Source organism: Aythya ferina (assembly GCF_964211825.1).
Source record: "Aythya ferina genome assembly, chromosome: Z".
Lineage (NCBI taxonomy): Eukaryota > Metazoa > Chordata > Aves > Anseriformes > Anatidae > Aythya > Aythya ferina.
Window position 1 is genome coordinate 10,258,236 of NC_140299.1, and position 17,094 is coordinate 10,275,329.

The 17,094-nt window shown below is 41.0% G+C and overlaps 1 protein-coding gene across 5 annotated transcripts in view; it reads left to right on the forward strand.

Moving 5' to 3' along the window:
* The window catches only part of UNC13B (unc-13 homolog B), a 213,361-nt gene that overhangs the window by 167,164 nt on the left and 29,103 nt on the right, over positions 1-17,094 (forward strand). For all 5 annotated transcript variants that reach the window (XM_084503110.1, XM_084503111.1, XM_084503107.1 and 2 more), the window contains 5 exons: positions 2,773-2,899; positions 8,413-8,509; positions 9,300-9,443; positions 9,598-9,675; positions 10,768-10,845. In XM_084503110.1, the coding sequence (XP_084359236.1) occupies positions 2,773-2,899; positions 8,413-8,509; positions 9,300-9,443; positions 9,598-9,675; positions 10,768-10,845 (524 nt within the window). The remainder of the gene's footprint in view (positions 1-2,772; positions 2,900-8,412; positions 8,510-9,299; positions 9,444-9,597; positions 9,676-10,767; positions 10,846-17,094) is intronic.

Sequence of the window (17,094 nt, forward strand, 5' to 3'; positions counted from 1 at the left end):
AGTAGTAGCACATGTAAAATACTTTGTCCATTGAATCATCTTCCCTGGGGTTAATGCATCTCAGATATTGCACGTTTTAATTTCTTTTAAACAAAGGATATATTTCTTTTTTCCTTTTTTCTTTGAGATTGTATCCGTACGGATCTGCTAAAAGTGAATCAGAAGAATTAGAAAGAAATCTGTGTTATGCTGTTAAAGGGGTTTGCAGTCAACTCACTGGAGTCTTCCATTGCTTCGGGAGTTGACAAGGCTTGTAGAGTAATTATGCATGAGAAGGTCCTTTTTTTTTTTTGTATTTTCAGTTGGATAATTCATAATTTATTTGGCCTTTCTTCTTGTGCATGTTACTGAAGCTTCAAAAGAAACGTGAAAGGTTTTTTTAATGTTTCGAAATAGCTGCAAGAATTCACATTTACATGAAAATATTGTAAGGTTGTCTGTCAGGTAGCTGCTTAGGAAACTGTAACCATGATATATCATTAAAGCATGTGTTCTGATGATAAATGTCTTTAGCATGTATTGTTCACATATTCTTACCCACTTACTGGATACTTGCACCAAGGTACTAGATTAAAGCCATTAGAAGTTGAGAGACTTACAATTTTTGACGTAGTTAGATCCTGTTTGTACATATTAGCAGTAATGTCCATAAAGAGTTTTATTGTGTACCCACACAAAAAGCTGTCTGTAAGTACATGAGGGGTGACATGGAGGAAGCCTGGGGGTGCTTTTGGGAAACTTAACAAGTATGTTAAAAATGGGAATTGTGGGCTGATCAGGGGTGGGAGTCAACAGCTGAAAGATGGTAGTGAGGATAGAGGCTGTGAAGGTCCTTGAGAGCAAAGATGTGAAGCATATGTTTGTTTCCTGTGGGAGAGAAAGGAGAGCGGTAGTCCAAGCAGATGATTTCTGCAAAATGTAGGTCTGAGTATGGCAAGTGCTTTAGCAGTGAAGGTGTGCATGAAAAGGGTCGCATTGTGGAGGTATGTGCATTGCACAGGGAAGAACTGCATTGTCCAGACATAACCTCGGTGCATAGACATAACATGAACTGGCAAGAGGAAGAGGCTCAGCTCACCTAGGTTATATGTGGGTTGCTTCAGTGGACTGAACTCAGGAAGACAGTACATATTAGCAAGGCACTTCTCTTTCAGAAGGGAACTGATTTAATTTCTCCTAACTGGGATCAGAGAATGCTCCAGCTCTTGTGTAGTTTCTTACGTGCTAAAGGCCTTAGCAGTTGTCTTGCTAACCTGCCATACACACTGTGCTTTTCATGCACAGTAATGTGCAAGTGCAGGCAGTCCACATGCTGCTTTAGAGCAAATAAACTCTTTTGGGTTTCAAATGCGTTTGTTGCGGGAAGGTAACCTGTATGTGAAGTGTAGTGTAAAATAATGGTAACTACTTGAGACCAAGCTGGTGGTGAGAAGCTGTCTGCGCAAGCTCTCAGCAGGATGCATGGAAATGAAATATCATGCTATGACCATCCTGGGAGCTCTTTATGATACCAGAGAACGATTTGTTGCCTTATTTGGGATGTGAAATGAAATATTTCTGTCTACATGTTACCTTTTTCTGTGGTACAGGAAATGAGAAGGCTATTACTACAACTCTACTTGCATCATTGAGAATTTGGTTGTAGGTAAAGATGATATCAAAGTTGCTCCAGTGACCACTGACCTCATATCTACTGTTTCTCAGTCTTCACATTGCTAGTTAAAGTTGGACAGGGTGGGTATTTCAGTGCTTTAGTGAAAATACTTGGAGAGGACTTGTGTAAAGCTTCACAACCGGTCTAAACTTGCTTGTGATAGACATGTTCAAACTCTAAAGAACTTGATTCTTTCTCCTATTGTCTCTTAGGGAATGCGGTGTGATATATTTGTATTGACTTTGTTTATATCCAAGAATGAACAGTTTCACTTTTCTGGATTTATTTACTGCAGTAGATGAAATCTGGACTGTCATATGTTAAATGGAAGGGCTGTAAAAGACTGCTCTCTTTTTATTTCCTTGACAACCAAACGGTATTCAACAATTGGAAGTAAGAATTGGAACCACAAAAACAGACTCTGGAGCCTCACCTGTCAACCACTGAGAACCTCTGCTTACTGCCAAAATCCCGTGTCATGAAGATTTTGTGGCTCTATAGATGCTTCACTCTCAAAACCAGTGAATGCTACTGACATAGAATTTTCTAGGTTGGAAGAGACCTCAAGGTCATCGAGTCCAACCTCCAACCTAACGCTAACAGCCCTCCACTAAACCATATCCCTAAGCTCTACATCTAAGCGGCTTTTGAAGACTTCCAGGGATGGTGACTCCACCACTTCCCTGGGCAGCCTGTTCCAGTGCCTCACAACCCTTTCAGTGAAGAAGTTCTTCCTAACATCCAACCTAAAACTCCCCTGGCGCAACTTAAGCCCATTCCCCCTCGTCCTGTCACCAGGCACATGGGAGAACAGGCCAACCCCCACCTCGCTACAGCCTCCCTTGAGGTACCTAAAAAGAGCGATAAGGTCGCCCCTGAGCCTCCTCTTCTCCAGGCTGAACAAGCCCAGCTCCCTCAGCCGCTCCTCGTAGGACTTGTTCTCCAGGCCCCTCACCAGCTTCGTCGCCCTTCTCTGCACCCGCTCAAGCACCTCGATGTCCTTCTTGTAGCGAGGGGCCCAAAACTGAACACAGAACACATGCTTTATAAGGCTTTCCTCTGCCTGATGCATTGGTGGTGGTAAATTCAGACCTAACTGATTTTTTCCTTCCTTGCAGAGCATGAGAAACACAGACTGTGTAAAAGTGCAGACTATATGAATTTACACTTCAAAGTGAAGTGGCTGTACAACGAATATGTTCGTGATCTGCCTGCCTTCAAGGGAAAAGTGCCTGAATATCCAGGGTGAGTGTGTCGTGTCTCCTGTAGTAAATCCTCACTATCCCTCTCCTTTGGGTTATCTTAAGGGTATTCAGTTGGTTCTCCTGTGGCTGCCTTCATATAAATACAACATTTCTTTGCTGCTTATTTTCTATGTTTATGTGCATCTTTGTTCCCTCTGGTGTTCTGCGCCCCTGTACCTGACACAATTCAATTCCTAATTGTACAGTGTCTTCCAAATATCTCAATGTTTAGCAGTGGCATAGGCAGTCTTAAACCATGTGGGTTTTTGTGCTTGCAATGTGAAAAATGGCCAGTTCTTAAACAGCAGACTTCTAGATGGGTGCTTGTGTTCTTATGTTAGTAAATATAGCTTTATCTGTATGAATGTCTGCATATCTGTGTATGGATGTGTCATGCATGCACACACACCAGAATTTGTAAGTAAAGATAATGTTTTCGGTTTCTGACAGGACCAGGTGAGTTAGTTAGAAATGTCAAATAAGCTCTTGTTCTTAAGCTCTAAGCAATTGTTCGCAAGCTTTATTTAACTTAAAAAAAAAAAAAAAAAAAAAAAAAAAAATGAGCCCAGAAAGCTGTCTGATCAGCCTGGTGAGAATACTGTAACTGAACTCCTTTCCTGGCCTGAGGCAAAAGCTGTTAGGTTGTTTCTGACTGGTATTTGTCTAACTGGTTTTCAGAAGCTTGATTGCTCCACATCTCACTCTTATCTCTCCACTGAGTTTTGGGGGTTTAACACACTCCACCTTCTTCCCCTCTAAATCTTCCTTACTTCAGCTTGAACTTACTATATCCTGTCCTACCAGCCAGGGCATGGACAGGATATAAACAGGCTCAATTTTACAAGAGCTATCTGTTCTTTTCATATCCCTTCCCAGTCTTTTGCCTGTTCCCATTTGTTCCTAGCTTTTCTTCTAAGTAAGGTTTACTCACATCTCTCCAGCTGGTCTGTGTCTGGACATAAAACACCTAGACTTAGACACTGATGTTTCATCTAGGCCTTGCCTTGCAGACAGTGCTCTGCTCTAGCACACTGCAATGATAGCAGCCTCTTTCTTCAGTGATATCGTCAACCAGTGATGTTTCCAGTAGGTCACAAGCCAGCCCCCAGGCACCCTTGACAGTGTCCTACCTACCTGTTCTTGCCATCTGGTATATGGCTGTTTACTGCTGTCCAAATGCAGCACTCTGCATTTGCCCCTCTTGGAAAAAACATCTTGCTTGGACTGTGTTTTCAGTCTGGTATTTTGAATACTCTTCCCGTCCTCCACTGCGCACAAGCCTTATGTTATCTGCGTGCTAATAAGACTTGAGAGACAGTTGGTGTAATTGCTCAGCTTGGACCATGGGCCTTGCTTAACAAATCAGATCAGTGAGAAGCATTCATTCAGTGAATAGGGTGCAGGAGCGACAGTCTCAGAAGCCTGGTTCTCTTTGTACCTCTGAATCAGTGCAGTGTTAGGCAAGCCATTACATATTGTTAATCCCTTTTTGCTCCTGTATAATCAGGATAATGATGTTCAGTTTCGTTTTGCTGTCTTTTGTAAACTGTTCTGCTTTGCTGGCTTTTGTGTATATGAGCACTGGAGCTCATGTACTTGTATAGCCAATGGCTTCCCTTGTTACTTCACACTTAGATCTTAGTACACTTACATGTTAGTACATCTCACTACATCTTAGTACAACAGACATGTTATCAGGCACAAATGATGTTTATTTCAACCATGGCCTTCACCTATTTCTACATACACCCTTCATATCATTTACAGCAACACTTGAATTTGCTTCATCCAAATATTTTTGGTCTTCACAGACTCACAGAATGGCTGAGGTTGGAAGGGACCTCTGGGTCCATCTGGTCCAACTCAAACAGTGACACCCAGAGCAGGTTGCCCAGGACCAGTCCAGGTGGCTTTTGAAGATTTCCAAGGAAGGAGACTCCACAGCCTCTCTGGGCAAAATGTGCCAGTGCTTCGTCACCTGCACAACAAAGAAGGGCTTCCTTAAGCTTACTTAAACAGTCTTAAAACTTCCTTAAACAAAGGAGTTCATACATCAAGTTTGCCCATCAGTAAACTCAGATGAAAATAAATTGCCTCTCTCCAGAAAATAGCAGAGATATTTATCTTATAAACAGGCAAGAGGCTATCCACAAACTTGCATTTCTTGTTGAAACTGTGCAAAACCATATTTCTAATAGCCTTAGGATACAATTGAATGAGGTGAAGGCTCCGAAGTGCTGAGGTTGAAGTCTTTATGTTCCCCTTATTTTCTGAAATTTAGCAGCAGTTTCTGAAAATGAAGTAGGAACACAGCTGAGAGTGAATCTTCAAAACTTCCTTTGTTTTTAGCTGCCAGATAAAAGCTGTAAAGTGTCAGTTTCTGTAAAAAATATAAATAAAATCACTAGCCTTTTAGGTATGTAAAGAAGTGGGGAAAGCTTTCTTGCCTTCGAAATTCTGCCTTACTCTTCTTGTTCACTTTATTAACCAGTATTTTCCTTTCCAACTCTTTGAAATCCTGCCTGCCTTCATGCTTCTGTGCTTGCCAAAGCCCACTGAATTTTCATTGGGTACCCACATACATTACCACAAGAAATGAACAAGATTAATTCACCTGTGAAGCCTAATACCACAGGAGCCAGGCTCATGGCCAAACTGAAATTGGAGCCTTTTGTATTATGTTTCTATTGTGCAACCAACAGGCAAACTTTCATTTAGCCGCAAAGCACTTCTGCCTTTCCCTGCAGGCAGGAGTGAGGGGTTCTCTGTGCGAAAATCGTTTGGAGATGTTGGCTGTGCCAACTCAAGCCATGCTGTGCCGACCCCTGCAAGCACAGAATGTCTCTGAAACAGCACCATGAGCCTCTGCCTTGTGTGCTGGTGTGTGAGTCATTACAACGTTTGGTTCTAGATCAATAATTGAAGCAGAGAAGAGGAAGATATATGCCGTGTAACAACATTTTGAAGCTATTTCTGCATGAAATCAAATTATTTTTATTAGTTTCTGTGTTACATTATTTTGGATATCATTTTTTATATGTTGCCCTCGTAGTCCCCAAAGTCCCTTCTTACTTGTTCGACAGCCTAAGAACTGATAGTAAAACACTTTAAGGGATATTTGGCCTAAGATAACTCTAGGTTTTTGTTACAGCTCAAACATGTTTTAGTCCTGAATGCGCCCAGGGACTAGAAGTATTTATTAGATGATGTATATCTTTTGTGCTTTACTGCTAGCCAACAAAGGACAAAGTTGAGGCTGGCTTTGCAGATGTAGTTACAGATTTCTTAACCTGAGCTGAGTGATTCACTTTGCACTTTAACATTCGTATTAAACGTCTTTCTGGAGCTAATGATTTATTTTTTTTTTAGGTGTAAAAAACCACCCCAATGAACAGTACCTTTTTCCTTACCATCTTTGTCTAGACAATTTGGTGAAACAGTAAAATACCTATGCAATTCATGCAATTATACACCAACATATGGTAGCCATAAAAACTTGCAATGACTGTTTTCAACACTGAATGGCCATTTCTTATAGATATGGTGCAATAACCAAGGGTGAGTGATAGGAAGTAGTTCTACTTCTCAGAGCCAAAATTGTGGCTTCTGGCACAAACAAGTAATTTTCTGTATGTTGAGCAATGATGTGTGAAGCAGCGACTTGCAGTCTCTGAGCTCTGAAAGAGGTGGACGATGGGTAGTTGCTTCCTTGTAAACTGCCCGAGTTCTTTTTTAAGGATTAATCTGTAGTTTCAAACTATACTGTTGTAATTAAAAGTGAAATGTGGAAAGTGCAAGAAAATTTCAGCAAATTTCCAAATATACTGATTTTTAGAAGCTTGAGTTTTCATTTAGAAGGAAGTTTTCAAGAACATGGGAAGTGCATATGTCTACGACAGTGTTCCACTTTCACTGTCTACAGTAAATAAGGCTGCATGGACAGGTTGCTGTTGACATTTAACACTGTGTCTGTTACAGTTTCCAATATTAGCATTGATGTGCTTTATATTTCAAAGTGTAGAGAGCATTTAAGGCTATCTAGTATGCTCTGTCTGTGAATTTGCTCTTGATCTCCCTCTCATGTCTGGCACATGCTTTCATGTTCTTTGCAAACTCGGCCCATAATTATCACAATCTGCATGAACACAGCTGCCTGTTAAGAGGAGGTTATTTTCTGCGAAGCTCATATAAAAATCATTTGTGTGGACTGAAATCACGCATGGGCATTTTTTCCCTTATTTGTGAACGCTGTTTAGTAATAATTGAAGATTTGCTTCAGCTGCAGTTGCACACATCGAATCCTAGACAGACATTTAAATAAAGTCATAGGTGTTATGTTGTTACTTAAACACAGACAGGAAAAAATAATCTCACTTGTGCTACATGCTTATGTCCTACAGAGCAGAGAACAGAGGCATGCCCAGCTCCAAGATCCCATTGCTGAAGCTACTTCTCACTTTGCCTGTTTGTTTTAGGCAAGGTGGGATTGTGTAGAAGCCCTTTGTTTGGTGTACTTTGTACTTCCAGATGCCATTTCATGCGAGGCATCTCCCTAAGACGCAGCAGTGGCTGTTGCAGTAGCATCTTGGAATGTGGTTTACTGTTCAGTTTATTCTCCCAAGTAAGGAGAGGGAACAGAGACAAACTTTGCTGTCCTGCTTCCAGGACTTGCATGCTCTGGGGACTTGACTCTGCTCCAAGGCTGTTGGTCTAGCACTTTTTGCATGAACTAAGTTTGTACTTTAAAATAAAAACAGCAAAAAGCTGCTTACAGGGCTGGCCAGCTTCCAGCAAGCCCTGGAGGATGTGCTGTGTAATCACCTGAAGATAATCTTAAACATCCTCACAGTGCAGTCAGCAAGCTAAGGAAATGGGAGGATGCTCTAGAGTGGGGAAGTGGAGAGCAGCACTAAAGTGGAGAAAACTTCTCCATCGTGGCAGTCCAGAAGTATGTCTGTAAGTAGGGATAAAATAGCTGAAGGGCCCTGGAAAACAGACTCTTTTTCCTCTCTTTATACTCCTTCACATATCTCATGTGAAAGATGGCAGACCCAAATGGGCAGCAGGACAGTGTGCTGTCTCTTTTGGCACATACAGACGGTGGGCATAGAGATCTCCCATGTCCTGTCTGGCACCTGGGTGAAAGGGAAAAAATACAGTAGAAATACTATGAGGTGATGAAATGTTAAAGGAGGTACTAAGGGGGAAAAAGAAGGGAAGGTAGCAAGAAAGAAGAAAGAGGAGAAAGTCAAAAACAGCACATGACAAGCAGTCTGCAGAGGCTGGGTTATCTTTTCTGCTGGACCAGCCCAAGTGACACAAGGGTTGCTGAAACAGCACTGCTGTCTGACAGTAATGGTGGTGAATGAGGAAGGGCAAATGTTATTCTGAGGGTATTTAGTTTACCTAAACATCTGGTGGGTGCTGCAGGGACGGGCATGTCGCTGGGGTGAGGTCTGGTTGGAATGCTGTGTTTCTTGCTGTAACTTCCTGTCTTTCCTGTTCCTCCTGTAGGTGGTTTGAGCAGTTCGTGATGCAGTGGCTGGATGAAAATGAAGATGTTTCCTTAGAATTCCTGCATGGTGCTCTGGAGAGAGATAAAAAAGATGGGGTATGTAGGTGTTTCTGAGTGGAGGACTTGGTGCTGCATGCTTCAGTGCCCAGAACCAAATAACAACACAGTAAATTCAGCTGTCACACAAGCGGATGACACGGCCCTTTTTGCATGCTGAACATTTGGGAAAACTTGTTTATTTTAGGACTTTCCTCTATGGGTTAGAATGTTGTTGTGCAAGGTGCATATCATTCATATATGTTTGTTCTGTTCCGCAGGTGTTAATTTGTCAGCCAGTGGCTTGGTGTTTTCTCTTCTCTTTGTGTGATATGCAATAGAAATGTAAGGCAGTTTGCATATATGCAATGAGAATGTGACATTAATCCCTAGATAGAGTAATCTTATTCTTAGTTTGCTGAGTATTGCCAATGGAAAGTAAGAGCCTTCCAGTTTTAGTGACTGTTGGCACTGTAGGCTGTGATGTTAATAATGTAAGCATTCTCTTTAATGTCTCAATTTTAAGCCAGTTTTAAAAAGTTCTTCACTCATCTTTCCTTGTTAATTGACAGGCAAGCCATGCATCTCAATAATGTTTCCAGCATCATGCTACATTTCCTTAACGCTTCTCATGTTGTAGTTGGTGAAGGATGGTGAACTGTAGCCCCAACAGAGATGGCTATTTAGCTCCTTTGGGCGTTTTAGAGAGCTTTTGCCTAATTCTGAGGAAGAAGTGGGTTTTGGTATAGTTGTCCCATCTCCAGCTCTAAAGATGACTGAGACCTGCATGAAATGTGTGCATTTCAGATCTTCGCATCTGAGAATGACTCTCTTTGTACTTCTGTTTTAGTTCCAGCAAACATCCGAGCATGCTCTGTTCTCTTGCTCAGTGGTGGATGTCTTCACCCAGCTCAATCAGAGCTTTGAGATCATTAAGAAGCTGGAGTGCCCAGACCCTGTCATCGTTGCTCATTATAATAGGAGGTTTGCTAAGGTAATACCCTTACCATCCAGCTATCTGTCTGCATGTAGTGGGATGCAAAACAGTATGATGTTTAGAACTATGGTCTTTGGCTTTGGTTTTATTTCCTGAAGATTTTCTGTTTTGCTAGAGGACAAGTAATAGTACTCACATCTTGTCATTGCAGACAATTGGGAAAGTGCTGATGCAGTATGCTGATATCCTGTCCAAGAGCTTCCAATCCTACTGTTCCAAGGAGAAACTGGTGAGTCCAGCTGAATTTCACTTCCATTCTGGGGATTCACATAATTATCATAATTAAAAAAAACAAAAACAAAAACAAAAACTAGTTTTCTTGCATTGTACCTGACTGTGTTAATGGTGTAAATATTATCAGTATTGATTTTCATCATCAGTTCCTAGGCATTTGTGGATTGAGTTCTGGCTTGGCCATAAAATAAAACTAGGTTGTGAAGGTGATTTGCAGGGCTTGGAGGTTGTCAGGTCCAAATGAAATTAACTTCTAGTCTGTCTGTCTGGGTCATACATCACAGAGGTGATTTAGGAAGAAAAGGAGGGGGAGAAAAAGGCACAAGGACACAGGTTGCCCTCTAGGTCTATTACATAGCAGCTCTCTTGGTTTACTGATGTATCCATGAAATTATCTTACAGTTTAATAAAATAACCAAAATTCAGGATATTTAACTAAAAAAAAAAAAAAAAAAAAGCAGCAACAAATAAAAAAGCAAACATTTTTGAACCTTGGCTCTGTCCCATATGTTTTTTTGTGTCTCACCCATCTGTCCTGGGAAATGAAACTACAAAGGGAAGAAAGTTGCTCAAGCTGCCCTTGACTGTTGCTCTCAGTCTTGTCCTGGCAGAACCCACGTGTGTCTCTGAATGCAGCTCTGGCTGGCAGTTCCCCTTCTGATCTGGGATTTACACCACTCAGGATAGTGCAGTATAGCATTAAAAGGCCAAAGGCAACATAGGTAGGACTACTGTATAGCATGGCAGGAGATGTAGAGAGAGTTGGACTTTGTCCTGGCACTGATTCTTTTTTTGTGGTAAAACTGTGGAGAAAGGTACAATGGTGAAGAGCTCCTTGATCTGCTTTTTTTTTTTTTTTTTTTTTTTTTCCTGGAACTGGCCATCTGATTTCAAGCTGGAGAAAGGAGGACTTAACTTTTTTTAGGTCTGAGTGCTGAAATTTTTGCTTGCCCTACCTCCTATTTGACTGTGAGAATCTGTGAGATCTGGTGGTACCTGAGGGAGGGTGTTGAGGCACAGCCTGTACCACCCATGAAAATGTGTTGCCATCCTGAGCAGTAACAGGCATCTGCTTTTGTCCCGTCAGCCCTGCATCCTGATGAATAACATCCAGCAACTGAGAGTGCAGCTAGAGAAGATGTTTGAAGCTATGGGTGGTAAAGAGGTAAGAGCGCTAAAAGACCGAACATTTCTCATTCCTACTGCACTGTTAGTAGCTAATTTGTGTCATACCGGTACTTGCAGGCTGTAGTCATAAGGAGAGCCCTGTGACATTTGGCACTTTCACAAGTGTGAGGAGGCAGCCATGTCTGAAGACTTTTCAACTAAATTTATCACAAGATGCAAGAGCATGTGTTTTGAAATACAGAATAGTATAGAGGAGGGGAAAAAAAGGATATGTACTGGGCTCATGTTGGCTGGATGTAGGCATGGCTGATGGTTCTTCAATTCTGAAGGAAGACACACAGGTCTGAGAGCTGTTGACATTAAGACATTTTTCATAGCATATAAATGTGGGTGCCTCTTGCATTAAATGTCCAATATCTAATATATTGCAGACATGCAAATATATGAGCTCTACTCACGCTTTGCTGGATACTTGGATGTGTCCATGAATACAGATACCATTCTTAGTTTTTGTTCTTGTTCTGAGATAGCCATTTTCACAGAAATAAGGGTTTTCTCCCTGAAGTCACTGTTTCTGTTTTGATATAATCTGTGTTTTTGTTTTTTTTTTTTTCTTTTTCATTGCTTTTCAAGACTCAGGAAGATGGAGAAAAGGCTGCTGATACTGATGTTAGGAAAAATTAGTTTTCTAAGACTAAGTGCATTCTCTTTCGTTGTGTTGTGGTAGAACATGTGCTATGATCTGTATGCCAAGAGAAAAATCCACTTTGGTGGGCAGCTCAGTTTTTGTTTGTACTGCTGTTACAAATCTTTCTTGTGCTTAGTGGCAGAATTCTATGAAGTGGCAAAAATCTCTTTAAGAAGATCTACCCCATGATGCAAAGAAAACTGCAAGGTTCTCAACAATCCTAATTTCTTAGTGTTACATCAAGAAATAAAATGATACGCTCCCAGCTGTAATAGCAGTGATAGATAAAGGCTTTTTTTTTTTGTCCCAGGAAAAAATAAATCTGTGATTTCACGTTTATGAAGTGGTTTATAACGTCTTAATTCATGTGCACTTAATTTCCCTTAAGAAATCAATTTGCTATTTTTTCTATAGTTCTGGCTATTAAGTAGGATTTCCTTATAATTCAGATTGAAAGGACCTCCTGATACTCTGTCAAATAGTATCTTTGTGGGGGAAAAGGTAGTATTTAATGAGACAGTTGGCTTCTTTTCCTAGCCTAAACCTCTTCTCTGCATTCTGCCCTTTAAAACCTTCCTCATGAGGTAGGTAAGGTGAAACAGAGGTATCAGTCCACTGTTTCCTCTGCTGTGTGGAATCAGAGAAAAAAGAAAAGAAAAGAAAAAAAAGAAAAAACAAAAAACAAAAAACGAAGGTGTGTAGGGGGGAGAGGAACACAGACTGTGAGCAGTAAAACACGTAGGAAGAAACCTGGCAAATGTGCTCAGAAGCTGTTTTTTGGAAAGAATTTTTCTTTTCAAATGCTGCTTGTCCACTTCATTAGGCTGCCACTGATCACCAGAAATAAATTGTGTTGTGTTAGATGCCTGAATTGTTTGCTCTTCCCAGGGGTTTTACTCTTGGAGACTAAGTAGTACTTTGCTTCTTGACTTGAAATCTGCCAGAGCCTTTGTTTTGCTACAGTAAATATGGTCTCTCTAGTTTGAGTAGTCCTTTTTCTGATGCAGATTGATCCTGTCCTAGTGAGTGTCAACTGGTGAGACAACTGCTTTGAAAACGGAATGCTTAAAAAACGCACTGCTGGAAATGCATCTGAGTTTTATCTTCTCCTTCAAGAGGGGCAGTTTACTTTCTGTGACAGATTTGATATTTATCTATACACCACGCAGCTTGTGCAAATGTAAACATTGTCCTCTTGACTGCTCTAACCAAAAAGGAACTGCTTCCTTGGGGGATTAAGAAAATAGCATAATGTTATGCCCTGGTTGTCTTGAATTGTTCACCTTTTTGTGTTCTCAGAGGTGTTGTTGAGAACTGGGTGTCAAATATTCTGTTGTTCCTACAACGGGTATGTTAGGTGTAGTGTGTGGGAAGCCAGAACTGGGGGATTGCTGTCAGTTATTGCTGCTTGTGGCTTCATCTGCTTCTGATTCACAGATACATCTTCTTCTACAGGACACTAGCACTGCACACTTTTGGAAAGCTTTTAAACAACTCTGCTACCTAGGGGCTTTTGGCCAGTGAATCAAAAAAACTCTCATTTTCTTGCTTCTACAGCTAGGGCTCACCCATAGTTGCCCTGCAGTGTTATGTTGTAACAAGAAACAGAAGTGCTTGCCCAGTACTATTTTAGCTAATTTGGCTCCTAGATATAGTGATAGAGTGCCTTCCTTCTGCACCCCAAATGAGGAGCGTTACTTCTGCCCCACTTCTCTCATTCTTTTTTAAGCTGTAGTATGCAGAAGGTAAAAAGAGAGAAAGAAAAAAAAAAAAAAAAAGCAAAAATTGTACTTTATATCTGGGTTTAATGTGTGACATCTTGTGGTCCATGAACATTACTAGTCAGAACTACTCATAAGGGTCAGGACATCAGGACCTTAGCACTCTGCAGAGTGATTCTCTTGGCTCTGTACTTGAGATCCCAGAGTGTATATACATATATTTTTAGTTCATAGGAAGACAGAGATGACTTTTAGGATTTATAATTAATACTTTCATTTCCTATCTGATATATGTTGATCTCACAGGATCAAAACAGCTTCAGCATGGCTCAAAAGCATTCTCATATGTTTCTGAAGCCAGTTTTGGAAGGGCAGAATCTATGGAGTGATAATTGGCTTTAAAAGCATAATGGGCAGTGGAGTCAGCAATGAGTGCTGGACAGAAACTGGGTTGCTTTTTGCTAAAATGGGCTATATAGGTTAATTGCTATTGTTTGCTTGACCGTGGTCCCATTTATTTATTCATATATTACTTACTGAAATCTAACGTCACCTGCATGTTCTATCCACCTTTGCAGTTTTTCTGCAGACTTGTATTCTCTCTGTGCTGTCTCTGACACTAGAATAAGCCTTTCTCATTTTGCTTGTGAGAAACTGCTTGCTGTAGCCCATTATTTTGCTCATTTTTTTTTGAGAGTTATGAACTCATAACAGTGAAATTAAAAGCAGTTGTGCTGTGGAAGCCTAGATTAAAACATTTCTGTACATTTTTGCCTTGAAGTCAAGTGTGCAGGGTGAATATTGGAGAGAAGTGCTGCCTAGGGAACCCAGAGAATTAGCTACTGAGTAGTGGCAGATTGTCATCATACAATTTTCATGCCTTCAGTTACAAGCTAAGCTGTACAATTAATGCTTTGGGAAACTCTCTTCTTAATGCTTAGCCAGGGTTAGCCCACATTTTAAATCTGAAGTTAGCTAACTGAATAATAAATTATAGGAAAACTTAAAAACAGCCAAGACTTGATAAGAATGTTCTCAAAGGATTTGTGGCATCTCCTGATTGCTCCTCATTACCCTTCCATATGCCATAGCTAAGGCCACTCTAGTGTTTGAAAAGCTTGCCTGTATTCAGCTCTTCAGGTTTCTTACTCTTGAGCACTGCAGGAGGATGAAAATTTCGTGCAGCAAGTCCCCTTAGTTCAGTCTGAGCTCACTGCCCTACAGTTAGCTCTGCAGAAAGGAGCTCCCACTAGCTAGCTGGAGAGGCAGAACAAAAACCAGCAACCTCAAACAGGAGTCAGATGAACCCAATATCTTGTATAAAGCTTCTCTATTTTTTACAAGAGCACAGGGCAAGATTCTTTGGTTGTTGATATCAGCAACCTGATGATTCACAGGTTCTCTGACTTTAAGATGTGAATTGATTAACTTCTTGAACCTTCTTGAAGGAGAGAGAGGTGTTTCTCCAGTTACAGAAGAGCCTTCCAGTTCTGGTTGCTCATGCTTCATCACTGTGTGTAGACACCAAGGAAGAACAAATGACATCTTTTGAAGAACCTGGAAACCCATCAGAGCAAATTATTAGGCTTTTGGGTTCCATTTCATCCATGAGATAAAGATCAGTCTAAAATGAAGTTCATAATAGTGTAAATGACACATTTCAAACTATCAGAGAACATGATGTTCCTGCTTTGAATGTGCTTGGATGAAACTTTGAGGCCCAGTTTCTGTGAACTGCCAAGTCCCAGATAATCACAGGAAATCAATAGATCCTGCTTTGTTCCCTGAAATGTAGATAAAGTTACTGCTTCTCTGTTTTATGTGCACCTCAGTCTTCTGTACCATACATTTAGTCTCAAACACAGAATTATGTAAGTGTCAGCCTTTATTTCCACTGGAATTGGAACATTTGCTCAGATATCAGAAGCCACCTCACTGTTGGTGCTGTCCCATGCTTTGCACAGGGAACTTTTCATTAGCTTTCTTCCTCTGAATCATCTTCAATACACCCACGGAATGGATATCATAAGCCTGCTGAGCTCTAGCACCCAATGAAAATGGTCTGGCCATGACGTATGTCAGTGACCCAGCTGCATATTACTGCTTTACGCTACCTGTCAGCTTTATCATGCAGTCCAAGTAGCATTTCCTGCTATCAGTGGTAGCTGATAGACTAGGATAGGAATTCATTGGCTAAGCAGCAAAATAAATGCTGTTTCATTTAAGCACCGTTATCAGTGCTTCACCATATTGGCAAAGAACAGCTTGAAGTCATACAGGGTGTTATAGGGACTCTGTAATTTATGTATGTGAGACAGCAGTGCACACCTACTTGCCCCATCATAGTGGACTTCAATCATGCTCAGTTAATTCTCTGAGGTTTGCTTTCATGTCAAAGCATGTTAATACCGAAGCATTAGCAATCAGGAACATACTTTGCAGTTTCTTTCTCCTTTTGTGGTAGCAGTTGCCCAGAAGAAAACAACCATTCTAGAATGGCAGAGAACTTGGTGACTACTGAACGAGAATGTTTACCACCAGGACTTTGCTTCATGAGGATGAGGCTGGGCACGTTGAAGTTAAACCTGTGCGACTGTCTTGCCAGTTGCACCCAGAGAGCTATGGGTTGATGTGCTGGAGGAGGAACAGCTCCTAGCCACAGATGATGGGGCTCATCCACTTGGCAAAGCATTGCTCCAGCTGTCCCTTCTTGCAGTCCCAGCCCTGGCAATCAGCCTTTCTTCTGCTCCCAAGAAGATCAGATTGCAATCAACAAGTATAATAGCAAGGAGAAGCTCAGAGGTTGTTGGTGAGCAGTCTACGTCATCTCGTGGTAGAACAAGTCATTAATTGCATGGTTCATGAACCAGAGCGATCAGCTGTTGCTTTTGACCTCAGACATCCAAACCTTGGTACACATGCCTCTGGTAGCTTATAAAGAAGCAAACGGAGAGGAACAGGTGTCTCATGCCAATTTATTTTTGTTGTTGTTTTGTTCCATTTTGTTCTGTTTTCTCCTCAACTGGAAAAGCAGTTCCTTGAAATGTTTGGATGGATCCTGAACTGGTTCTGCCTCAAACCTACCAGAAATGGCCAAAACCAGAAGACTGTTCAGCACTTTTAATTACAGATAGTGAACCAGGCAACTTGTGACTCATCCCTTCTCATAATACGAGAAGGGTAGGAAAATGTAAGGGCAAGACAAACCACCACCAACAGATGCTGTTTTTGTTTTTGTTACCTACATGTTTGGCCAGAAAGAGTGCTGATTGGCATTATGTTAGCTTTACTCTGCCTTTGTAGTGAGTTCTAAGGGTAATAGGAATATGAATTCACTTTAATAAAGGAAAAATAGCTACAGCTAGCAATGCCTGAAGTTATAAGGCTTAAGTAGTCATTGTTTGCTTATTTTCCCCCTATTCTTTAAATGATCCAGGAGTTTCATTAGCACAGTTTTAAGTGCCTAATAGAGAGCTAGTTTTCCACACCAGCTCCCAAAGGAAAATGAACAGATCAAATTCCAAATCCCTTAAGGCTCAGCTTTCTCTAACAGACAGTGAGAATTGTAAAGAGGTCTTCAGTGCTGAGTACAGTAGCGGGTGCTCCTGTCATGGTCAAATCCTCTACAGGTGTATGTGTACACAAAATGTAAAAATCTGAACTATTTGTTAACCATCTAGACCATTACATTGGTAAATAGGTACTCTGCCTTAGAGGTAAGGCTGAAATTCTGAATGCCAAGTGCAAACATTTCTGGAAGGTTTTTATTTTACAAGAAGCTTGCCTGTAAAGAAACAGGTCTTCCAAGTTGCTTTTTCAAAGCAAATGATCCCTAAGCATTCAACATGAGGTGTTATGTGTACACAGAGGTGGGTTT